Source organism: Botrytis byssoidea, assembly GCF_014898295.1.
Source record: "Botrytis byssoidea strain MUCL 94 chromosome Unknown BBYS_008, whole genome shotgun sequence".
Taxonomy (NCBI): Eukaryota; Fungi; Ascomycota; class Leotiomycetes; order Helotiales; family Sclerotiniaceae; genus Botrytis; species Botrytis byssoidea.
The window spans coordinates 1,673,116-1,699,087 of NW_024065849.1; the positions used below are offsets into that span (position 1 = coordinate 1,673,116).

At 34.7% G+C, this 25,972-nt stretch overlaps 7 protein-coding genes across 7 annotated transcripts; 5 read left to right on the plus strand and 2 right to left on the minus strand.

The window, feature by feature from the left end:
• Nucleotides 1-1,939: 1,939 nt before the first annotated feature.
• Nucleotides 1,940-3,788, plus strand: EAE97_005129 (uncharacterized protein; the record flags this gene model as incomplete). The annotated part of the gene is made up of 5 exons (XM_038875641.1): nucleotides 1,940-2,003; nucleotides 2,054-2,156; nucleotides 2,254-2,266; nucleotides 2,317-3,669; nucleotides 3,741-3,788. The coding sequence occupies 5 exons, from the start codon at nucleotides 1,940-1,942 to the stop codon at nucleotides 3,786-3,788; spliced, it is 1,581 nt and encodes a 526-aa protein (XP_038733998.1).
• A 528-nt stretch (nucleotides 3,789-4,316) lies between these two features.
• On the minus strand, nucleotides 4,317-6,287 carry EAE97_005130 (uncharacterized protein; the record flags this gene model as incomplete). Its single annotated transcript, XM_038875642.1, has 3 exons — nucleotides 4,317-4,394; nucleotides 4,447-5,672; nucleotides 5,729-6,287. 3 exons carry the CDS (start codon nucleotides 6,285-6,287, stop codon nucleotides 4,317-4,319), a joined length of 1,863 nt encoding a protein of 620 aa, XP_038733999.1.
• Nucleotides 6,288-6,682: 395 nt separating this feature from the next.
• EAE97_005131 (uncharacterized protein) lies at nucleotides 6,683-7,852 on the plus strand. The gene is made up of 2 exons (XM_038875643.1): nucleotides 6,683-7,467; nucleotides 7,520-7,852. Exons 1-2 carry the CDS (start codon nucleotides 6,818-6,820, stop codon nucleotides 7,743-7,745), a joined length of 876 nt encoding a protein of 291 aa, XP_038734000.1. The 5' UTR covers nucleotides 6,683-6,817; the 3' UTR covers nucleotides 7,746-7,852.
• Nucleotides 7,853-8,090: 238 nt separating this feature from the next.
• Nucleotides 8,091-9,742, plus strand: EAE97_005132 (uncharacterized protein; the record flags this gene model as incomplete). Its single annotated transcript, XM_038875644.1, has 6 exons — nucleotides 8,091-8,170; nucleotides 8,297-8,420; nucleotides 8,492-8,675; nucleotides 8,725-8,854; nucleotides 8,908-9,331; nucleotides 9,392-9,742. 6 exons carry the CDS (start codon nucleotides 8,091-8,093, stop codon nucleotides 9,740-9,742), a joined length of 1,293 nt encoding a protein of 430 aa, XP_038734001.1.
• Nucleotides 9,743-10,638: 896 nt separating this feature from the next.
• Nucleotides 10,639-11,718, plus strand: EAE97_005133 (uncharacterized protein; the record flags this gene model as incomplete). Its single annotated transcript, XM_038875645.1, has 1 exon — nucleotides 10,639-11,718. One exon carries the CDS (start codon nucleotides 10,639-10,641, stop codon nucleotides 11,716-11,718), a length of 1,080 nt encoding a protein of 359 aa, XP_038734002.1.
• Nucleotides 11,719-12,108: 390 nt separating this feature from the next.
• Nucleotides 12,109-13,409, minus strand: EAE97_005134 (uncharacterized protein). Its single transcript, XM_038875646.1, has 4 exons — nucleotides 13,032-13,409; nucleotides 12,920-12,978; nucleotides 12,751-12,869; nucleotides 12,109-12,605 (listed from the first exon to the last, which is right to left on the minus strand). The coding sequence occupies exons 1-4, from the start codon at nucleotides 13,180-13,182 to the stop codon at nucleotides 12,311-12,313; spliced, it is 624 nt and encodes a 207-aa protein (XP_038734003.1). The 5' UTR covers nucleotides 13,183-13,409; the 3' UTR covers nucleotides 12,109-12,310.
• Nucleotides 13,410-14,682: 1,273 nt separating this feature from the next.
• On the plus strand, nucleotides 14,683-16,519 carry EAE97_005135 (uncharacterized protein). The gene is made up of 6 exons (XM_038875647.1): nucleotides 14,683-15,044; nucleotides 15,099-15,349; nucleotides 15,403-15,553; nucleotides 15,605-15,685; nucleotides 15,780-15,971; nucleotides 16,041-16,519. The coding sequence occupies exons 1-6, from the start codon at nucleotides 14,964-14,966 to the stop codon at nucleotides 16,389-16,391; spliced, it is 1,107 nt and encodes a 368-aa protein (XP_038734004.1). The 5' UTR covers nucleotides 14,683-14,963; the 3' UTR covers nucleotides 16,392-16,519.
• Nucleotides 16,520-25,972: the final 9,453 nt, after the last annotated feature.

Sequence of the window (25,972 nt, forward strand, 5' to 3'; positions counted from 1 at the left end):
CCGTTGACTTCACTTGAGTTTGGAGTTCCTCCTGAGTTCGATGCTTCTTTTTGTACTGCAGCTTCTTCCTCCGGTACAACAACCCGTGGGTCGTTTTCCTCCGGAGCCTCAATATTTTTCTCCAATAAAGCTTCTTCCCTCTTTTTAGTCTCCCAGTCCTAGGAAGTTGTCAATCCAGCAATTTCCTCCACAGATATTGATATTCTTTCCGTAGGTTGACGGCAAAGACATTTTCTGTCGGTACCAATCTAGGTCCTCTAGCACAGATTCCCTATCAAGTCTTGGTTTCATCTTTTTATATTCGCTTCTTGCATGTTCAGGTCTGTTGAAATGTAAAGAGTTCGACTTAGTTTCTTCGACTTGGACATCTCTCTCTTGTAAAGCGTCCCCCCATACAATACACTTCCCTTTCTGCAAACTACTCTTTCCTTCCCTCAAGAAAGTCTGGTGAGGATTATCATGCTTCCTCTGTGTTTCGGAGAATCGCTGTAAGTACTGTGAATTAATCTTCTGCCGTTATTGCAAATGATCCATCTGTGCGAAAAGGTCTTGAAATTTCCCCTTGTAAGCTTCTTGAAAAGCATCTTTGTATTTCTTCGAATCTTGAATGATTACCTCTGCATTAAGCTGTTCCAAAAAAATTCTCTGGATCTCTTGGAAAACTTCCATAGCAAGTTCGGAGGATTTTGGACCGCTCCCATGTAAGTACAAACCTGACCAAATGTGCTCGAATAGATAGTCTAAGGCCTCTTGATCTGATATAGATAAGGACAACCTTCAACTGCGAAGGGCTAGATCATCACGATCTATTTGACTTCTAACTTAGCGGTATGCAGTCCTCACGGGTTCGAGTATGCTCATTTGTTTGCGTGTCTTCTAGGGTCTTCGTGGTCTTGTATCTCTGAACGGATAGCATTTTCGTGTTCTAAATTCTACACTAAGAAAATGTACGGATTTGTATAAGTGGCGGAATAAGATATCGAATGATAGACTATAAAGATGAGAAGTAAGTTTTGAATCAATAGGAAATCTAAATTTCTAGTCCTTGATTATAATCTCTGGAGTTGACATAAGGATTTCAGAAACAAAGTTCAAATTGGACGATTGTTTAGGTTCTTCGAGAATTGATTTGTGCTTTATTTAGGTAACTATTTCAATCTTGCTATCGAATTCTGGCTAGTTTATATATTTTAGGGAGAGCTACTATAGCAAAGAAGACGTCGCACTCATTGTGATATAGTAATAGTGATATGAAGCAATAATTTAAAAATAGCTTGATTGAAAGCAGATTTAGCAGTTTTTAAATACATTTGTCGAAATACTCGAGTGCTCACCGAAATCTCTGGGGTTCTTTGATGTTTTCGCTTACCAAGGTGAATGGGAAAGATTCAGGGGAAATTCAGATGAGATCAGCTCTTCCCGTTATGCGATCAATTGATTCTCGGATTAGCCCGCACGAGGCCCGGTGCGGGAACACACCTTGATTTCAATCTGGAATTTTTGTAACTACATTCGTGTTCGATCAAGCTACTCTGCTGGAAGAGGAAAGGGCGGATCCGATCTTAACCCGACTTGTGATTTCCTCAAACTCTAAAATGACATCAAGCTTGGTAAAAGAACTGTGCAAAGTGGGGTAGCTGTCATCGTATGGAACTTTAACTGCTGTTGATCACCATCGAGAATCAGATTGGTTATAGTCCTACGTATAGCACGTAAGAAAGTGTAATTTAGACATTGACAAAGAGAGGCATAATACTGGTATTCGAAGCTTCAGATCTTCGATCTGATAAATATAAGAAATTTCCCATACCCATCGGTTCGCAATGACTTATGCATTAAATGACATGTCCATTGATGTTTGAAAAACTTCAAACACTTCCTATAACTACCAGGAAGAACTAAATGAAAATCCGCTAAAATTTCTACTCATACGAACGCAATGGCTGATACTCAAACTGGTACCAACGGCCACGCAGGTACACCGTATGAGGATGGGAGAAGTAGTGGGTTCCTCAGACTTTCTTGTACTTCTTATGTTGACAATAAGATATAGACGGCAGCACTAGATTAACTTTAGAAAAAAGTCGCCAGGAGGAACGAAATACAGATGGGACTTTACTTTATGACTGGGACGGCGAGAATGATCCGAAAAATCCGTAAATGAGCCTCCCTCCTCCGAATGCACCGCAAAGAAAAATGCTGAATAAGACAGATTCAATTGGTCTAAATTACTCAAATGGAGGCTAACTATAGCCGTCCTTATTGTGTAAGTAAATATTGAACAATTGATGCTTCTTCTAACAGATTTTGTGCAAGTCCATTCTTTTCGGCCTCCCAGCAGGTGCATACGGCGCGGGAAACGATGAGATGAGTGCTCTATTCAACGTCAGCAACTCCGGCTTCCCCTACTTGTTCTTCGCTACAACTTCCTGGAATATTGGAGCTGCAATATTTCCCTTATTATTTGTACCATTGACGGAAACTTCGGGTCGTATGCCTGGATACTTTGGTGCATATATCATTTTCCTAATCTTTTTGATACCATGTGGAGTAGCACAGAACTTCGAAACTATGGTTGTGTGTCGATTTTTTGGGGGAGGAGCTTCTTCAGTGGCTATCAATATTGTTGGTGGCACTATTTCAGACGTTTGGAAAGGTCCTCAACAACGAAGCTTGCCACTATCCTTATTTGGAACGACGAGCGTCATCGGAATTGCGCTCGGCCCCTTTGTTGGCGGTGCTATCACTTCCACATATCTCTCTTTTCGATGGATATACTGGGTTCTGCTTATAATCACCGGCGGACTTCTACCCGTTTTCTGGTTTCTTTTGGTGGAAACTCGAGGGGATATAATTCTAGCCAGAGAAGCTAAGAAATGGCGCAAAAATAATCCAGACGAAGAGCCACGCTATGCGGAAGCTGAGATTGATGTGCCACCTGTAGCTACTCGACTTAAGGTCTCCTTCAAGCGTCCAGTCAAGATGCTTTGCACCGAATGGGTCGTATTTTCGCAAACACTTTGGGTATCATTCGCGTGGGGTCTGCTATTCCTCTTCCAATCCTCCGTCACTCAAACCTTCTCCACAAATTACAACTACAACACCTTTCAGACTTCCCTTATTCAACTCTCTCTCAGCGTTGGTGCCATTATTGCCACTTTCGTAAATCCGATTCAAGACCACCTATATCTGCAATCCGCAAAACGTTCCAAGACAGGAACACCAATCCCGGAAGCCCGTCTCTATTCCTCCATTCCCGGTTCTCTTTTGTTTACAGCGGGTCTCTTCTGGTACGGTTGGTCCTCCTATCCCTCTCTTCCCTGGATTGTCCCCACTCTCGGTATCGGTTGTGTTGGCTTTGGAATATATTCCATCTACCTAGCTGTGGTAAACTATCTGACCGATTCCTACGAAAAATACAACGCATCAGCGCTCTCGGCAGCATCATTGGGAAGAAATATGTTCGGGGCCTTCTTGCCACTAGCAAGTCCATCACTCTACACAAACTTAGGGTTCCAATGGGCAAGCTCTTTACTAGGATTCGTAGCATTAGTGTTAAGTCTAGCTCCGGTCTTGTTGTTGGTCAAGGGGGAGGAGATTAGAAAGAGGAGCCCTTTTATGAAGGAGGCAACTTTTGCGAGAGAGAGGCACCCCGAACCACAGAGGACGGTGTGTAAGGGCAATATGAATCTATAAGAATAGAAAATACATGAAAACATTTATGTCTTAATGTGGGGTAGCACCATGTTGGTGGGAAAGAAGTAACGGGATCTATGGATGTTTTCTGAGCAAGTACTTTGAAATTTCTTGCTATTTCCAAGCCACATCGCACATAGTTTTTTCCATTGTATAGTACATACTTATTAGAAACCGTGTTTGAAAAGAAGAATTAAGTGACCGAAGCATTCTCTCATCTCCTGTTGGATCAACGCAAACAATCATGGTCGGCGAAGATATAGTAGTGATGGTGAAGTGTACTGTCGCAAACGTTGCAAGTCTTTCGAATTCATGAACATCAATCAGTCGATCAATTGTCCCTCGATTATTCTGCTTTTCAAAGGTGCAACAAAACTTTTTAGCTGGAGAGGACTGCTCACATCTGAGATCAAGGGAAATTAAAGTGAATCTCTTGGATTCTTCATGATTCGCTTTTCACTCGGCAATCCATTCAATTATTGCGCATGATCCGTCTCTCGATGCTAGTATATTCTTAATAACACGTAACTTTCTCTGTAAAAAATCTTTCATTTATGGTATCCCATGCACTTCTCAATTGATAAGCTCTTTCGCCTCCTCGCAGAATGGCCCCTAATTCCCTACTTTCCAGCATCCTCCTTCAAACTTACAATACGATTCAATACAATCTTATCATCCGTTGAATCCGAGTCCATTGCCTAGAGAAAATTAGAAAAGTTTCAAAGTACAAACATCGAGGAAATGGCTCACCATATATGCTACACGCATGGCCTGGAATCTGACAGATTCGGGACCTCCCTTTCCGAGCTCCGATTCTCCAGCAGCTTCTGGCCATGGAGCTCGTTTTCGTACCTCATCGAATCCAGACTCAATAACAGCATTAGGCCATACTTCTTCACTATCAGGGTTGATGTCGTTCAAGAAGCCACCTTCCGCATCATCTGGCTTTTCGCTCTTGAAGAGACTGTTAAATATTCTAACTTCGACATTCTTTGAACCTTCTGCAACCCAATGAATATAAGTCTTTGGCTTCTTGCCCTCCTTATCGTAAACCGCTCGAATTTCTGTGACCTTGTCTCCATCTTTAGAGAATGAGACTGCCTTGACTGGGTATGGAATATGTAATAGACCGACGGATTTTCCAGGAGCGAGACGGAAGTAATCTTTGCTATCAACTTCTCTGAAATCACTTCTCTCAATGTAAACAGTTTTAGTCAACTTGACCTCGTGGCTGCCCATTGCGGGTACTTTGGGTGAAAATGGGATGTCGAGTTCCAGCTCTTCAGCATCCTCGATGACGACAGGTACAGGATCCAGAACCAACATAAGCCTGGGGACTGTGAGCTCCAAGTATTTACGAACTGTCTGGTCGAAACGAGAGAGTTGAATATTGGTAGGAGCAGTGGTTACTCCTAGTTCGTTAATGAACTCAAGGATGGCTCCAGGAGGGACACCGCGTCTTTTGATTCCAATCAATGTATATAGTCTTGGATCATCCCATCCTCTAACATAGTTATCATCCACAAGTTTCTTCAGCTTGCGCTTGGAAAGCACAGTGCCCGTAATGCTTAGGCGACCATATTCTCTCTGCATGGGTTCGTATACTTTCAGTGTACTATTCAACCATTCGTAGGATACTCTTGATAGAATGAACTCGGTTGTGCAAAGCGAGTGTGTGATGTTCTCAAAACTATCGCAAAGACAATGAGTGAAGTCGTACGTTGGATAAATCTTCCATTTATCTCCTGTTAGATGATGTTTAGCATCCAAGACTCGGTATGCTGCCAAGTCCCACATTTGAGGGTTTCCGTCTTCAATGTTCTGCTTCATGCGCAAGAATGCCTCTCTAGGTTTGTATTCGCCATCTCGCATGGCTCTAAACTTTCTCAAATTTTCTTCGATCGATTGGTTCGCATGCTCGCATCTAAATCTCGGACCCCGTGCCTCACCTCCTCTCTGAGCTTTGATTTCAGCGTCTAAATCAAATCTATTAGTATTTGCCAGTGTCAAGCATACGCAAAGTAGTTCTTACCACCGCAATGGCAAACATAAGCCCCCCCTAAGTTGATGAGTTCCTCTGCTTTCTCGTAAAGTTTATCGAAATTATCGCTAGAATGTGTAATCTTGTAAGGTGTGAATCCCAACCATGAAACCATTTCCTTTATCGCTGTGAAATATTTCTCTTCCTCTGCTTCGGGATTGGTGTCATCAAATCTTAGATAACACTGGCCACCATGATACTTAGCAAATCCGAAATTGACGGCAATAGCTTTTGCATGACCGATATGCAAGTATCCATTAGGTTCAGGTGGAAATCGAGTAAAGACTGGTTTGACAGGACGCTCCTTGTACACTTCTGAGAGAAATCCTTGGGCGAATACATTTGATGGCTCTGCTGCTTTTGTCTCTTCTGGCTTCTTAGGCTTGGTTGCAGAAGCTTCCTTAGGTGGTGCTGCTGATTTTGCTTTTGCTTGTGCTGCTTTCTTCGCGCGTTTTGCCAATCTTTTCTTCAGTTCGGCCTTCGAGACCATCTCACCTGTCTCCTCATCAAGCTGGAGCTTGGCCGTTCCTTCGGTAATTGCGTCCGCCATATTGAACGATAAGATCAAATCGTTGGGATTCTGGTGTAGTTTAATGCTCTTGAGTCTCTGGAAATTCTTCAAGATCCAGGAGCTTCAGTGGTGGTTAATATTTTCCACTGATTGTTTTGTTGGTTAAGCTGATATGGAGGGGTTCAACAATGAGTCAAAATCGTTTTGTAGCAGAGGGCTGAAAGCACCGACATCCCGATATCTTTACAGGGATCCGAACAGCAAGACGAGAGTGACTTAGTGGCTCAGCTACTTAGCTGCAAGTGGCTGGAGCACGATACGGGAGTCCGTGCACACTCAAAAGTCTAATAGCTGTCGGATAGGTAGGCTCGGCAGCTAGGCAGCTGTAGCCTTGTGTTACGTAGTATCTATCTACTAGACCAACCTAGTATATAGGTAGGTAGGTATATTTACAATGTAATATTTAATTGTACTGTAGCCTTGAGTTCATTAACCACACTACTCTCTTTCTTCCTTTTGAACCGACTTTTTTTCTCCAACCCAAAACTTAGATCTACAACATCTTGTAGATGATTAGGAGCAAAACAATTATGTCTATTATATCAGCTACCGAGATACCGACTGTATCACTCCTCTATCACTTGAAGAAATTGACCCCCTACAAAACAACTGATGCAGACGAATTACCTCCAACTCCAAATCAATTCTTCAATGATCGCATCGGTTTGATTCGTGGTGATATCACCCATCTCGAAGTCGACGCAATCGTTAATGCCGCCAACAACTCTTTGCTGGGTGGAGGAGGTGTCGACGGAGCTATTCATCGCGCTGCTGGACCCGATTTGTTGAGAGAATGTCGAACTCTGAACGGTTGCAGGACTGGATCAGCGAAGATCACGGATGCCTACGAACTTCCTTGTAAGAAAGTCATCCATGCTGTTGGGCCGGTCTATGATAGCTATAAGCCTGAAGTCTCTGAACAAAATCTCGAAGGATGCTACAGTACAAGTTTGGATTTAGCGGTCGAGAATGGTTGCAAGACTATCGCTTTCAGCGCCTTGAGCACCGGAGTTTATGGTTATCCCAGTGATGAAGCTGCCCCCGTCGCACTTATGACTGTTAGAAGATTCCTTGAAAGTAAGAAGGGTTCGAAGATGGAGAAGATTATTTTTTGCACTTTCGTTCCTAAGGATGTTGCCGCTTACAACGAATGGATTCCGTAAGTCCCTTCAGTTTTGTGACAATTCTTTTGGTTAATATTAAATTTACAGACGTATCTTTCCGACAACCGAATCTAACGCCGACGACGATTGGGAGGAAGTCGACGAAGTTGAATCTGCTGAGAATGGAGCTGTGTTAGCAAAGGGCACTGGTTCAGCCAAGGATAGCTCAGAAGCGAGCAAGGTTGAGCTTCCAGAAGTTCCAACTAAGGAGCCAATCGAGGATGAAGGACCTGCTACAAAGAAGCAGAAATCTAACGATAATAAGAACTCGTGATGATTTATAAGAAATTACGATTAATGATACTTCTGGAGTAATGGTTTTCGACACTACTAGGTAGTTAGCTAGATTTATGAAATATCATAGCTCATCATACCAGAATTTTAATGCTACCTGAACCACGCGAAGTTATTCCCAAAAGCTACCCCTCCTTGAACCCTCTCTTGTGCCCCGCCTTTTTGTGCTTATTAATCGTCACAAGTATTCATCTTTCTTCATGAAATCTCCAGGTTTGGCTATCTAAAAACCCCTGGTATCAAATCACAATCACGGCCTCGATGATTTCTCTATAGTCATTACCCAGGTACCAGGTTCGTTCGATTTCATTGACCACGTTCGAAGATGTCGGCAGCTGCAAATATTTACAAGGAGGAGATCGACTTTGTCGCTCTAGGAAATCAAGATCCAGATTTTGGTAAACTGTAGGTTCTTAGCCAGGGGAATATCTTCTACATTGTTGACTTCGCCCATGAGAGATCATTTATTCAGTTTGCTATCGTAACTGCAATTTGTTCTATACTTTTCTGCGCCTGCTGAACATGTCCCAGTTTGAAGTCAAATGGCCAATTGGATTTTAGCGATCCTAAATCGGTCCAGCAGCTCACAAAATCGCTATTGAAACGGGACTTTGGTCTGAACTTAACACTTCCACAAGACCGACTCTGCCCACCAGTAAGTCTAATCTAAGCTCCAACTGTATCCAATTATATATGGTATTGTTGCTTTAAGCTGAATGGATCAAGGTACCTAATAGGTTGAACTACATACTTTGGTTACAAGAACTTATTGATACATCAAGTGATGTCTATACCGACTCTTACAATCCTGATAGACAAGTTCATGGGCTCGATATTGGTACTGGAGCAAGTTGTATATATCCGCTTTTGGGTTGTGCTCAACGGGCTTCATGGAGATTTACTGGAACAGGTCTGTCCTCTGCATTTTTGATTCAAGGATAAACATTGATTACATTCAGATATCGATGAAAGGAGCATTGCTTTTGCTAGAACTAACGTCCAAAGCAATGAACTGCAAGCCCGGATACAGCTCATCCAGACCGAATCAAAAGGTCCTTTGATACCTCTTGATGAGATAGGTTGTCACAGGTACTTATTGTTATCTTCATGAACTAAAAGGAAGTTTTGTTGATAACTCCAAGTTTAGACTTTACACTTTGCAATCCACCATTCTATACTTCAGCGGAAGACCTCGTATCTTCAGCATCTATTAAACAACGACCCCCGTTTACAGCTTGTACCGGTTCCGCAACAGAAATGGTCTGCGAAGGTGGTGAGGTGTCTTTTGTCTCACGGATGATAGTTGAATCCTTGCAATTACGAAATGGAGTTCAATGGTATACTTCAATGCTGGGAAAGTTCTCAAGTTTATCGAAAGTCATTGAGCAGCTGAAAAGGCACCAAATTGACAACTATGCCGTGACAGAATTCATACAGGGCAGTAGAACGAGAAGGTGGGCAGTAGCGTGGAGCTTTAATGATAGAAGGCCAAGTATTGCAGTATCTCGTGGTTGTAAAAGCTTACAGAAGAGTCTACTGCCATTCCCAGCAGAGCAAACGATTACGGTAGGTCTGGTTTGTCAATCGTCATGCTTTACAGTATCTTGAGTATTGAGTGGTCTTTAGGTCAGCACACGCGAAAAAGCTGTCATCACTACAAGGCTACACGATATGTTATCAAAACAGATTACGCTATGGAACTGGGAGTCAACGAGATTCATTGGTACAGGCTTCTGCGACAAAGCCGTTTGGTCTCGAGCGTCACGCCGGCATCTAAGTGAGACTAATGATGAGAAGCCAAATGTTACCTCGCCAAGTTTGCCTGAGGATATGGCTTTTGGGTTTAAAATCTCATTTGGGGACCACGAAGAAGAATTTCCAGGAACGAAAGTTGTAATTCGATGGTTGAAAGGACACGACAGTGTTTTATTCGAGAGCTTCTGTGGCATGATAAAAAGAAAGCTACAAGACATCTGATGTCAGGTTGATGAAACTCCCGGTCGCTCTTTGTCGATCCGCGGAGCTACACGATAACTGTGACGAGATACAAATGATAGACGCCAAATACAAAATTCCTCAATCTAGATACCAGTAGAAGGATTTTTATTCAAACATTGATCTTGTGAGGGGGCTCGATTCGGCAACCAAGGCACAAACATATGGATGTGCTCAATTGGTCCTTCAATTGAGAGTCGAAATGGGATGAAGAGGGTTGGATTGGTAATTCTACTCAGTACATAAATGGAGGAATTTCCAAAGAAACTTAAGTTATGAATTTTATTAATTTGAAACATTTCAAAAGCACGACAAGGCTGAGCGTTGGGATTATTAGTCAGTACGTAGTGACTTATACTAGGCTAATAGGCTAGTCCGTACTGTAATTATTTGTGCATGTAACCTTACCATACTCTTAGCGTGCCGTGCACTTATTTTCCCTTTCCCCCGCTTCCTCCTCTCTTCTCTAAACCACCCCCAAATCATTATCGATGATAGCAAATTTCTGGAAAAAGCATCTCTTTCACTTCTATGCGCAGTACTCGATTTAATTCAATTTCACGTTTGTTGTCTTGTTAGTCTTGCGATGTTTTTCTGTTACTTAATTCTCCCGAATAGCAATCAATGTTATTGTAGTGTTGATTGATATTCATTCGTCCATCACTTTTCTTCTGATTCACTACACCCACCCATTCATCAGTCCTTTATACTTTGATAAGTCGCCCATCACATTACCACTTAAAACAGTGACGCCCAAGGCATTGATTTCGGCCTTAGAATTACATCATTCTTCGATTTCTGTAGTCTACTCTTGACTGTACTACAAACGTCTGCCCAGGTTGGATCTACGCTTCTAGACCAGGCCTGAATCCACAATCATGACAACCACGATAACCACGAGATTCAAGAATAGCATTTCGCATTCAACAAGAGCAGACGATGGCGACAATACATCATCCAACCACCCCTCAATCTCTTTCATCTCACCTCCAAAAATGAAGAAGAGGGCGTTAAGTCAATTATCTAGCATTATTACAGCAAAATTTACTCAACGATTCACCCACTTCCCTGACCTACCCACTGAACTACGACTAATTGTTTGGGAATATGCATTACCCGATCCTCTCGTTCACGAATTATACCCTAGTTGTCCGACCAGCTCACCTTATAACTTCAAAACCAAACTTCGATCAAACAGGCGGCGAATTCCAACACTTTTGCATGCAAGTCATGAATCAAGAGAAGTAGCTTTAAAACATTACTGTCTAATGGCATACGATCCACCGCCAGTGACAGAGCCCCGCGAGGCCGTTGCTGGAATTACACCGTTCTACTTCAATCCTGCCATTGATACCCTATTCCTAAATTGTGTGGCATCGATATTTCTCGATGTGAGGTGGTTTTTGCTTGATGAAACACCAAAATCGATTGCACCGATGAAAAAATGGAAGAATGTAGCATTGGATAGCTTACACATGCGGTTTGTGGCAGTGGTTGCGAGCGACCTACCAACACCACAACATAGGATCCGAGAATTATTCCCAGATTTAGAGAATTTGAGCATTGCGGTTGACAGTAGAAATAGTGCCAGAAGGAGACTAAGGGCGAGTCTAAGGCCAGGACATGCGACGGAGCTGGTAACTGTAGGTTTAGATGACGTGGAAGGAAGTGATGAGATTGGCGTATATTTTGAAAAGGATTTTGGCATTGACAGCAATACTGGAGCAAGTTCGACAACAAACCTAGCGGCGAGCGTTACCGTCACTGAAGTGGACGATGATGAGGATGACATTCAAGAACAACAAGGGGAGGATAATAGGAGGCCGGAATTAACGATGTGCAAGGTTAAGAGAGATAGGTTCTACGTGGGCCTGAAACAAGACTTCGTTTACTCCTATGTAGGAGCTATACAATTACTGAGAGCTGCACGCAGAAGAATACTCAGAAGGGGGAGATAGGAGGGTTAGTGGATCAAGCTCAATGGTCAAGCTTTTGCTTCTGCAACATGTCTCGATCTTATGACAGAGAGTAACGAACCTGCAGTGCCTGGTAGTTTTTCGTTTTCGGACCGACCAAGTGTCTTGCACCATGATATTCTTCAGATGCTGTTTGATGATAAGAAACATCAACATGGTGGCAGGATACTGGACCAGTGTTCAAAAAGATTAGCCATCACTTTGGAAGTGTGGAATGGCGACGAAACTCCGAAGTATGCAAATAGGACAGGTAAAGGGTCGATAGGACTTCCAGGTCATTTAAGGATGTGGCAGGCTTATAGGCAATAATGAGGCAATGGCATGTGTTGACAACAGCATTAGTGGTTAGTAAAATCAATGCCGATTAGCATTCACTTAGGAAATAAAAGCTTGCTAAGTTACTTTTTTACTGTTTTGTCATCATGCAAACGTAGTTCATGTTCTCTGCTCCTGTTGATTTGCTATTCTTCCAAAACATAACGCTTCATCATATCAAGTCGTTCAAAATTAATCGCTTGCTCGCTCACTCATGCCAGAATTGACGGCCTTCCTATCTCTAGTGTCTTCCCCAAATCTACCACTTAGCCTCCTTTCTGTCCAAAAATCCTTTCAGGATGGCGATCAGGTTCTCCAATGCACTCAACCACACTCTCAAAGCACCCTCAACCTTGGAGTTATCATCTCCAAGCTTAACGTAGAAATCTTTTCTGTATGGGCAGGCAGACATGGCAGCGCTGAATATGGGCTTCACCATGAAGGAGTGGTGGGGTTTTAGTGTCTCGCCGTAGGCAGCACGGAAGGATACGGAGAGTTCGTCCGCGGGGGCGGCAAGGTTTTGTGAGAGAGCAATGCAGGTGAAGTCTAGACCACTGTAGGGGGACGGGCCGTTAGCTTTGAATTCCTAAGTTTGCAAGAATGGATAGAGGGGTTAGGAGTATTGTGCCAATGTATGCCATCACGTCGGCACATAATGATAGCAAGGATAATATATAGAATTGTATGAAAATGACATACCGAACCAACCAAACTAAACCTTCAGTAGCGGTGTGCTTCTTGGTCTTGAGCTCATTGACGACCAATTCTTGAAGAGTCTCTGACTCTGCTGGTGCAGCAAGTTGTCTCTCGCGGATTTTCTGCCAAATCGTTAGCATATTTGTATTCAATCGGCAGGAGCCAATCGTACCTTGATGTTACCAGCCATATCATTCTTGACTGGGTTGAATGCTACAGATCCCATAACATCTACAATTCATTAACTCTTTACTTCTCAATGAGACACAGGAAGGGGACCATACCGAAGAGAGTAGTGAGGGATTCGGCAGCTTGAAGAAACTCTGTGGTTGCAATTGCATTGTCCTTCTCCTTGTTGACGGGGACATCGACGAATGATTTATCGAGAGTATCGATGAAGGTTTGTCCAGGGGGAATTGTCTTAACGGTTGCCATTTTGAATGAGTTTATTTGATTTGATTGATTGGAGAAGACGGGTATTGAGATGGAAATCGAAGATGTTCAGGAATTGAGAAAGATTGCGAATGAGGGCTTTCAGGAGAAGAACAGATATGGGAGAGCTTTAAGAGGAACCCTTTCTATGAAACTCGTGGCATGAATTGAATAGATGGAGTCGGATGTTTGGGTGTTGGGTGGAATTGGTGGGGCAAAGGGAAAGCGGGGGTTGAGTGTTGGAAGTTTCCGTGCGAGGTGAGAACGGCGGTCATGGATTCAAAAGTCGCGGCAATGTGAAACTTAGGCAATCATATCGAGGGATTAAAGGATCTCGAGAGGATCTCAATGAAGATATATTATTTCGTGCAGACGATGATGTGGATTCAATCTAGAAAGCTCCATAAGATCCATCGTTCCCATGGTTCAAGTCCCTGAATACCTACAGATTACTGCTTACTTTGCCTTTTCTGTTTTAGTGTTATTTATTTCTATGGAGTATTTCAATGCATAGAACCACATCTTCGAATCCAGATCTTCATCTTCTTGCGACGTGGGAGAAGTCAATATCGCAATTGCGAATTGGGTTCCTTTTGCCCAAGATATTCCATCATATCGGCCTGTTGTGTTGTTTCTAGTGAAACTCATGAAGACCGGCTTGAAAATGACAGAGGCCTCATTCGTCCCATCGTTTATTGATTTGTAAATGGACAGGAAGTCAAGTAAAACGCCAACGGCGAGTCCTTCAAACAAGTGTTCGTGGCAACATAGATGAAAATGCAAGGGAGGTTCTTGTAATTCAATAAGATATATGAGATCATAACAGAAGGAGTTAAAATAACATATGGCTCTCTTTCACCTCGCAATACAATAGATTCCTTTTGTGAAAGAGGAGATACATGAGTCCATTGACCGTGGCAATCGGTATCAAACTTTAGTTTGCATCACAGTACCTATGATTTTTCCCTAGATTCACAAAGCATTCGTTTGAGGAAGGTCTATGTCGGAATGTATATAATGCTTGAGCGTATTTCAATCTTTAAACATATTTCAACATCAGAAGAGATTTCGATGTTTGAAGGTCATTCAACCTCTACAATTTATGCTCTGCAGAATCAATCAACCAGATGGCTGCTGATGCAAGGCGAAATGGAAGATAAAATTATATGATGCATTTTCCGTTAATTACCTTGGGAATTAATCATCAGCGTGAGGAGTTATTTCACAAGTTTTGAGGCGTACATATATTCGGCTTCGATGAAAAGCGATCAATTCTCGAGACGTTCTGGAATTTTCAAAGTTCTTATTGGCGAAAGATTGAGTGATCCATGACTCCTTGCTATTTGCGTCCTTGGTATTTTGATGTATTGTCATCCATGTATTATCATGACGCCTCGATCGTTGTGATTGACCCTTTCGCCGATTTGAGTTGCCGGCGATATGCAAACAACTGCATGCAAGAATATTGTGTAATCAAATTCCGGTTCCAGAACTCATCTTTCGTTTTCAGGTGGTCGATGCTACCAAGCAGGGGTAGTAGTAGTGGTCATTGGACAGGTGACAAAGCCTCTCTATGTGCAAAGCTTACATCGACATTCCTGGGGGTGAACATTTCTACAAAATGCGATTAGTAAACATCCCAATGCTCAATTTTGTGACAAAGCAGCATTAATCTTAAGAAGAGTCAAGGCTATCAGCTCTGCATGATTAAAGTATATATTGTCCCCATCCCTCCATTTCAATTCTCAAACTCATAAACATCAAATCGCACTACAAGATACATTATGTCTACTGAAGGAAAATCCGTCTTCTTGACTGGGGGCAATGGCTTTATAGCTTCTCATATCCTTTCTCTTCTGATTGAGGTATGCTTCCGTTTGTTATCATGCAATTCCAAGGCTATCTAACGGACTCCGCAGAGCGGGTACGAACCTGTTGCTAGTGTCCGGTCCCCTACGAAAGCCAATCAAATCCTCGAACTTCATCCAGAATGGGTGGGAAAGGTCAAGTTTGCATTTGTGCCTGAAATCACAACACCTGGAGCTTTTGACCATGTTTTTAAAGATCAAGCTCAAAAAGGCGGCTTTGATTCCATCGTTCATACTGCGTCTCCAGTAACATTTGCTGTCAAGGACGTGAAGAAAGACCTAATAGACCCGGCTGTTCATGGGTAATTGTACAAATCTGCACAATCTGATGACCAATCTCTAACATTCACGAAAGCACTACCGAAATTCTCAAAGCTACTCACGAACTAGGAGACAAGCAGGTGAAGCGTTTTGTTTTACTTGGTAGTGCTGTGTCCGTTCTTGATTCATTCGAAGATTTAAATGCTCCTGAAGGGAGACCTTATACCGAAGATGATTGGAACCCTGTCAGATTTCCTGCTCTCACAATATAGCGTCGTGGCTAATCTCACTTTCAGGCGACTGAGCATGATGCAGTATCATCTCAAAATCCTCTCATCGGATACAATGTTGGCAAAAAAAATGCCGAGCTAGCGGCCGTAAGCAAGCCCCCTTCCCACCTCCAGACTAGAACACCCATTTTCACACCGACTCGGTGATCCTTCTTTAATGCTGTTAACACAATAATGGCAGTGGTGCTTCATGAAAGAAAAGAAGCCGGCTTTTGAGCTGGTTGTGATCAATCCTGATGTAGTCCTCGGCCCTATACTCCAGCCTGTCCCCAGCCCGAAAAATGTCAACGAAACCAACGAGTTCGCTTGCTATGCTTTCATTAATGGCACTCATGAGACCGTTGGTGATGCCATGTTTGCCTTTTGGGATTTTGTAAGTTCCTCCCTCCTCGGTTATACATACTGCTTCCTCTTGCTGTTCACCAAACTAAAAAGTGCAAAGGTTGATGTTCGCGATGTGGCTCTTTTACATATCATCGCACTCACCTCCCCTCGTATGGCTAACAAACGTCACATTATCTCCGCGGGTCCTCTCTCGCCACAGTTGGTTGTAAATATTATTCGGAAGAATTTCCCAGAACTGGAAGGGAGGTTACCGAAAGGCGGTGATGAAAAGGAAGTTTTCCCCAAAGGCCTACGCCCCACTCAATTAAACAACGCCAGGAGTTTAGAAATAATTCGACAAGCCAAAAGCCAAGGTTGGAACTTCAAAAATTTAGAAGAATGCATTGTTGGCTCAGTGAAGTCATTGCTTGAGCTGGAGCAGAAATGGAGCTCTCAAGCTGCCCACTGACAGCAAAATTCTGAACGTTTGCAGCATTACGAGAACTTCTGATTTGCTCGACCTATCCCAAATACATTCTTTTGTTTTCAGAGGCGTGGTGTACAAACTTAAAGCTTTATCTATGACATATCAATTGCAACACATTCCTTAGCAGATTGAAAAGTAGAAGATTTATATCATACATTCTTGCTAAAACTCTCCAACACTACACCCATCTATCTTGTCTTAGAATGCTTGGATTGCCTTGAAGCAAGTTGTGAGGTCTTCGTTGAATTTCAGTATCACTATGATCATGACAGCTGTGAATTTCCATAAATACTTGTGACAGATGTCAAACAGCGCACAATTCATCGACCTTGCAGATTGACAGCAACTGTACCCATGAACCTGATGCAAAGGTTCGTTCAATATATCTCAGTCGAATTATCTGGCTCCGGCTAGCTCATCAACTATCCCCGTCTCGATGATGCACGCCTTAATATTGAAGTTCTTCACAGGACATATGCTGCTACGGCCATGGTAAAATCAAGTCCAGGGATGCCAACACCTCCAGTTAGGGGATTTTAGAAGAAAGACGAACAATTGGTAAAACGTCAAATCAAAGAAAAGGCATCTGATGAGACTATCGAAATGGTTGACAAGATACCCGGAGCATCTCGTCTAAAAGGCTCTCTCAGCTAGATGTTAAGATATACTGGACAGGAATAATTTGGCGACTAAATCAACTCTCTACTTAGATTGTAATCAATTACATAAATTTTAAACTCTCTCTATCTATAAAAGATCTTTTTCACACTTTTGAATAATATTTGCAAATATGATTTTATTAGAACCGTTTAAAATCTTTTAATTCTATTATATAAATCGACATACTTTTAACGACTGTTATTTTCAATGATTAATTCTAATAAGATTTGTATTAGTAGTAAAAATCAATAGAAGAAGCTAGTAATATCAAATAGGAAATATGTAAATATATTTACTTTATAAGTTCCGATTGTTATATCTAGACGATTACTATAACTAAAACTATTAAGAAGGAAGTTGAAGATAATAATTAATATATTAGTAAATATATAAATAGGAATAACTATATATACTTGTATACTAGACTTATAGTTATAGCTCGTTGTATTCTTTCTTAATTTATAATTAAATTAATAATTCCAATTCAATATATAATCTTAAATAAAATAAATAAAACCAATGGAAAAGAAGTAATTAAATCAAAAGCAATTGAGAGCTTTCAAAGACTATAATTGGTTGTAGAGTAAGGCCTATAATAGTAATGGAATTAATAGTAGTAGTAAGGGCTAGTTTGAATATAAAATCCGCGCTGAATCGACTGAAATAATCCATTCTTTATACTATTATGGATTCTATATTAACAATAATTTACTTCAAAAAGAATAGATTATTGATTTATATATCACATTTATTAAAAAATCTATTAAAATAAAATAAAAGAAAATAAAATAAAATACAACATATATATAATTATAAATTTTAATTTAAAATGAATCTATAACTTTAAATTTTATTTATTATAATTTTAGATTTTAAAGTTTATAAAAATCTTTAAAAAATAGATTATTTTAATACATTTAATAAAACCTAATTTTTTTAGTTTTTATTTTCTTATACAAATTTATTGAAAATTACAAAATATTTAATATTATTTTAATATAATCTATTTCCTTTTTATTTTAAAATATACTAAATTTATTAAAATATTGATTATTCAATAAAATTTGTAATTTGATATTCAAATATAAATTCAAAATGTGCTTTCAAAAAGTGTAGAATATCCACCAGGTTTGGTGCGGATTTGTACATCCAAACTAGCCATAATAGTCTTAGTTTTGATTTATATCTAAAAATTTACTCTGAGAGATTTAGAAATATATTTATTTAAGAGACTATAATAATATATCATTTATCAAAGGATTTGAATATTATAAAGAGAAGAAATATACTTTTTTAATTAGCAGTTATAAGTCTCTAATTCTGCAATATCATAATTCTATTATATATTTTAGAAAGCATTTCGAGTTTTATTATATGTAGGTTTGTGAATACTTTTCTTATACAGTTAGAGATGTTATTTGTATAATTATTTTACATTGTTTAGAATAGATGTGTTTTGAATTAAATGATAAAAGATTTTACATAATTCAAATTTGTTTCAAATAAAATTCAAATCTTTATTTTCCAAAAATTTCTTTTCTATTATTGTATTCTTATGCTTTTTTTAAAATTATATGTTGTTCCTCTTTTCATTTATACGATTGGTTTAATATTACAGGGGATAAATTATATATAGAGTTATATGGAATATACACAAGATCGATATCGAATTTATTTTATTAAAAAAGGTTCTAAAGGCAAAGGCAATAAATATATATATATATATTTACAGAATCTACCCTTTTGTTATCAAATTTTAATCTCTTTTTATAAAACTTGATCTCTCTTTTTGTAGAATCTAACCTCTTCTTATGATAGAATCTGATTTAAGATGCTTAACAACTTTTTTTTTTTTCAAAAAATCTATTCTTCTCTTAAAGAATCCATTCTCCTATTATAAAATTTCTTTTTTCCTCAGTTAAAGAATCTAGTCCAAAATGTGTAGATTTTTTGATAAAAACTCAGAAGTATAAAAATGGATTACATCTAAAATTTAGGGTATAAAATAAATCAAATGAAGTTTGGGGGGTGTGAAAGTAATTTGCCGTTCATTATAATATTTTAATGAGTCTTTTAACTGAAACTCCTTTTAATAACAAATAAAAATATCAATTTCAAAACACATATGTTTAGGGCTCGTTTGATTACAAAATCCGTATTGAATCCACTGAAATAATCCGCTCTTTGTATCACTATAGATTCCGCAATAATAATAATCTATTTCAAAAAGAATAGATTATTGATTTATAATTTTATAATTTATATATTAAATCTATTAAATAATTTATCAAAATAAAAGGAAATAAAATATATATATAATATATATACAAATTAAATAAAATAATTCGAATTTTTAATATATTATTATTATTTGAATAATTAAATAAATAAATATAGAAATAATTTTATTTAAATTTATATATAATTATAAATTCTAATTCAAAATAAATCTATAGCTTTAAGCTTTATTTATTATAACTTTAAACTTTATATATTAAAACTTTAGATTTTAAAGTTTATAAAGATTTATAAAAATAATAAATTATTTTAATAAATTCAATAAAATCAGTTTTTTTTAATCCTTGTTTTCAATCCATATTTTCATTTTTTTATATAAATTTATTAAAAAATACAGATTATTTAGTATTATTTTAAAATAATTTATTCTTTTTTTATTTCAAAATATATTAAATTTATTGAAATATAGATTATTCAATAGAATTTACAATTTAATATCTAAATATAAATTCAAAATCCATTTTCAAAAAGTATAGAATATTCAATGGATTCAGCACGGATTTGTACATTCAAACTAGCCCTTACTTCAAAAATACATTTTGTTTGAGCAATCTTATAAAGCCTGTTATAGATAAAAAATACTCTTTACAATTAATTCTTTATTTTGGTTACAAAATTTTTTGATTGATATATCTCTATATTCCTTAAAAATCAATAAAATATAAATCTTAAATCTATTTTCTTAAGAGAAAAATCAATACTGCTATTTTACCTACTACTACTACTATTCAATTATTCACAATTCAGCTATTCTACGCTTTTACTGTTCTATTATGTCATCATAACATCCCAAAAATGTAAAAGATTTAAGGAGTCTAAGGAATCCAAGAAGTCTAGAGAATCTAAGGAATCTAAGGAATCTAATGACATCTAATAAATCTAAAAAATCTAAAAAATATAAAAAATCCTGATAAATCTAAAAACTATGATGAAACTATAAATTCTTATAGGTATCTAGTAAATTCTTTGATAAACTTCTTAATAAATTTGTTTCAAATCCAATTTTTATATCAGTTTACAAATATTCTGTTGAACTTTTCCATGGATTTTTCAAGTCATTGGAATAATTCAAATTTTTGTTGAATCCACAAACTCACAAATCTGTAGATCTAACATTGCACATCCCTTCATTAATACTTTTTAAAGCTTCTAAAGTGATGAGAAATGATCATTTCACTTTTCTAAACCTTATTTAAAGGTTGAAGACTCAAATGTGTTTCTTCGAACGATTGATTTATGGAGAAGATGATAATTTATCGAGGGAAAGAGTGTATAACGGGGTTTATCAGCATGTGGGCCACTTTCACCTGAATTTACACTTTTCTCTTTCAATATGTGTTTTATTAATAATTTATAATAAATTTGAATAATTAAGAAGTTTATATACTTCTTGTTATTAAAGTTATTTGAAAAAACAAAAAATTAAGTATTCGAAAAAATACTAAAATATATGATATCATGTATATAATATTATAATATAAAATTAATGATTTTATTTTTTATATAAAATATTGATATAAATCTTATAGTCTTTATAAATTAGAAGAGAACATTATTATTAAATATATATTTAATATAAATTCGATAAATTTAAAAATATAAAAAATATAGTAAATCATATTTTCAAATCAAAAGATATAAAGAATATTGGAAAGCTTTTTATAAGTATTTTAAATTTATTAAAGAATAATTTCGATCAATTATAAATATATAAGTAAAATATAATATTTTGAATGGAAATTTCTATAATTTTAATGAAACCGATTTTATAATAAGGATTATATATATAGTAATAGTTATTATTAATATTGAGAGATATAGTAGAAGTAAATTAGTATAATTAAGTAATTGAGAATGGATTATAGTAATAATATGTGAAAATAAAGAGAATGAAATTATTCCTCTATTTTTAATAGTTTAAGAATAAGTTTATTTCTTTAATTAATATATTAAAATGAGTTTTTCTATAAATTAAATTATTAAATTTATAGCTAATAAATAAATTAATATTAAAATAGATTGGAAATAATTGAAATATTAAAAATATTAAAAATCGAAGAAAAAGCAAATATCGAATATTGGTATTGAATGGGTATAAAAATCACGAATTAATAGTTTTTCAAATATATTATAATGATAATAATATTATATATTTATATTTATTATTGTATTCAAGTTATTTAATTTAATTATTCAATATTAATTATTTAATATTAATTATTTAATATTAATTATTTAATATTAATTATTTAATATTAATTATTTAATATTAATTGTTTTAATAATCCAAAATGTTTATATGATAATCAATTTAATGGATTTATCAAGATATATATTAATTATACTTCAAAGGTTGAATTCTTCATAGCTTTTAAAGTTGTATATAAAAAATCAATTATTTCTTAGGATATAAAATCAGGATTCTAAGAAATAAACTTAATATTATTTAATTCTAAAACTATATTTCAAAATTAGATATTCAAATTTGTATATTTATTTTTTCCTTTTTTGATTTAAACTAATAAATCTTTTGAATTTTTTATAATTTAATCAAAGCTTTTTTTAATCAATATTAAGTAAATCTCGAATAATTTACTATCAAATAAGCTTTTTTATACTTATATTTGAAATTATATTAACTTTAGTTAAGAATATAGAAGAATTAGTTTATAAAAATATACTTTTGATTATAGAAATTTATATATTTTGTAAAACAAATGAAGTATTAAATAAATATTAATATATAAAAAACCCTAGTTCTATTAAGAAGAAGTGTTTATTGAATAAGAGATTTTTGATATATTATCTTGATAAAAAATTAATATTGAAATTTAATATAACAAATATCAAAAGGGAGGAATTCTAATAAAGAAATATTTTTTAACTAATATTGTAGTAAATATAGAAAAACAGATTATAATACAAGAATTTATCAAAATAATATAATAGATTTTAGATTATTAGATTTTTGATAATTTTAATCAATTAATTCAATTATTATTGAATAATATGGGTTTGAAAGTGTAAATTGAGGTGAAAGTGGCTTATATAGTGATATGGCCTACATACTGATAAACCATGTTATCTAGATTAATTATTATCTATTTCTTTGATGCTAAGATAGGAATCAGCTTTTCAATATTACATTAACATTTTCTCAGATCATTTTGCTTTTAAACTTGTTTACAGGATTCATCGTGGATTGTAAATATACTTTAATTAACTTACTATCTTCAATGCCAAGAACTGTAGAGATAACAAGAATATATCTTAGAAATTAAATAGATTTGATTCTTAGATACGAGGCTTTTATTAATTTTGTTTAAATATATATCTAAAGATTTTATAACATACTGACAGGTTTTTATTCAAGTGTTATAATCTCCATATCTATTTTGAAGCAGATTGTCATAAGACTTATATCTATATTAAATCATGTATAAAATAGAATGGAATATTAATCTTAGTATTTGTATTTAAAACTGATAATCTTTCTTTTAGAATCAAAATAGCAAATACTATACATTTTTATATCTCAAAATCTTCTTATATTTTTTGTTATATCATCCAACTAACTATTAATTAATTTTCATTAAAGAACATATAATGTATTTATACATAGTCAAAAAGTTTATTATAAAAGCTAGAAATTTTCCATAATATTCATAAGTCGTTAATTACATAGATTACATTACAAAACAACTAATAAGTTTTTAGATTTTCATTTCAAGTTCCTTAGATTACAATGGATTTACAGAAAATAAACTTATATTCAATTATGATTATTATAATTAATTTTATTATGAGCGCAATCGTTACTTTTTAATCAAAATTTGAGATACATATTTTTGCTTTTACAAATAATAATATTTGTAGTACAAGCCTCAATTGTATTTGTAATGAAAGCTAATTTATCTACTATTGTTCGAAAAAATTACTTATTTATATTATTATTGTTTATAAGTATCTTTGGACCCAGCTATTTAAAATCACCTTGATTATGTATAAAAGTCATATAATGAATTGATGTATTTAAATTAAAGTCCTCTTTGCTTACATATAGTAGTTTATTTTTGATAAGATTTTGTTAATATCATTGTTGTTGTTATTTAAATGATTAATTATTGAAGTGTTGTTATTAAATTTGATTAGTACCTTTTTTGCATAGAAAAATCATTATCATAATATCATATGAACTAATTTCCATTAAAATTACGATAATAGATTTGTAGAAGCAAACGAAGTATTTTTGTACCCCTGTATTATAATATTATATATGTCTACAAAGACATTAAAAGTATAACTTAGTACAGATAAAGCTCCTTCTAATTAGTTATAAATCATCGCCAGCACTAGATAGAATCGTTTTGACCAGATAAAAGAAAAGCCTTAAGAAAATCATTTCAATTTAATGCACAACCTTAAAAAGATTAATGAAACAATTGAAAAAGAAAGAAATAAACCAAAGTGATTAAAAAAATTTAAATGCTATCATTTTTCTCAAATAAGCTTTATAATAATCATGAAATCGATGAATTCGATTTAAAAAATAATATATTTGGTAGTATATTTATCAACATAAAAATATGTTATCTAAAACACAATTAGTTTATACAATTTTTAATCTCAATATTAAAATCTAAATAAGAATTTATAAAAATTTCTCTATCATTCTTGATTATTCACAATAATCAGAATTATAAGAATACCTAACAAGAACGATGAAATTAAATCTCGAGCGTGGCAAGGTTTAGGAGCTTAGAGGCTAGCCTTTAGATATGTTTTATTATATCATGATTGAGATATAATTAGAAGTAGAATCAGAAAAGAATTAAAAATCGAATTTATGAATAATATTTTATATTGTAATTGTACCAGCCATCGGAGAAAAAGAATTGGAAGTTTACAAACTCGCGGGTTTTCGAAATTATTACAACAATCAAAAAGAAAAATGAAATTTTCGCGAATTTGTAGTCTGAAAATTCTTTTCCCCGACAGCTATTTTGTACATTAACTTTCATTTATTATAAATGAATGAAACATTTTTAGACGAATGATTAATTCCGAATTATTGATTTATTTGAAGAATTCTAAAGGATTGACTTTTCAATTATAAAAGTTGATAAAGAATCAAAAGTTCGATACGAAAATAAAGAAAACAATCATAAACTAATTATATTCGAAAACTTATGTTGATTGTTTTTATGTTTAATAATATGATAATAACCTCATATAGTATCATTCCATATATTGATATTTCAAATATCAGGAATATAACCAAAATAACCTCAATTAGTATTTTTGATATTTCAATCTCGATTTTTTTTAATAATATTATTATTTTAGTTTTGATTTGATTTAAATAAAAAATTAATATTCTAATTTCAAAAATATATAATATTCTAGGTTTAAAAATTATATATTATTTTAATCTCAAAAACCATATATTATTTTGATTCCAAAAATTATATTCTAATTATAATATAATATAAAATATATTAAATAATTATAAATTTAAAATCTCTTTTTTAATTTTTTAAATTTATAAATATTTTTCTTTCTCTTTTTTTTTTTATATTTTCCTTTTTTATTTTTTTTACTTTTTTTATATTGAAATTAAAAAGAAAAAAGAATATTTAAAAAATATATTAATAAAAATAAGGAATATAAAATAAAACAAAATTTATTTAAAAAATAAAAACTTTAAGATTTAATTTGAGATTAGAATCTGATTTCCTGATTTAATTAATTATAATTTAAATAAAAAATTCAAATTTTATATTATATTTAAATTAATATTGTTTTTGAATCTGAAATTAGAATATTAATATTTTTATAAATTTGAATTAAATTAATATTTTTCAAATTGAGATTAGAATAATAATATTTTGAAAATCAAAATAATTTGAAATAATATATATTAAATCCCAATTAGCACTTTTGATATTTGAGGTATTAATATATGGAATAATACTATATGGGGTTATTACTATTAATAATATAGTCATTCTATAATGCTTTGATTTGTATTCATTCTTAAGGAAACTTTTATAATTACTCTCGAATCTATTTGGAATTTTCCTTTCAAAAGATTACATGAAGCTACTATTATGATTATTAAATTTGATGGGTATTCTATATTTAAAAACTTTAGAATTAATGAAATACGTAATATTTTATATCAATCACCGAAAGAATCTCAATAATTAAGATTTTATTATATTTATAAAAAGTGTTTTAACTCAAAAACAAAAGTTAATGGGAACACAAAGGTTGTAAAAGCTGTCTTATTAATGTTGAGCCAACTATGCTATTTACAGGTCTTGGTTACGTAAGCTATGCTACCCTGTAGTCCGCTACATAAATATTAATATTTATATATATCAATAGCCTTTTTATAGTTCTTATGTAAATTTTATATTTCTAATTTAAAAGTAATAAAAATAATTGCCTTTATGTTTGTAAAGAATTGATAAAATATTATACAAATTTAAAAAAACTACTGATAAATTATAAAATTATCGTTATCATATCAGGGGCCTCCGGCCTTGCTTCTTGAGAAATTATAATTTAATTAAAACTATTATTACAAAATTGAAGAAATA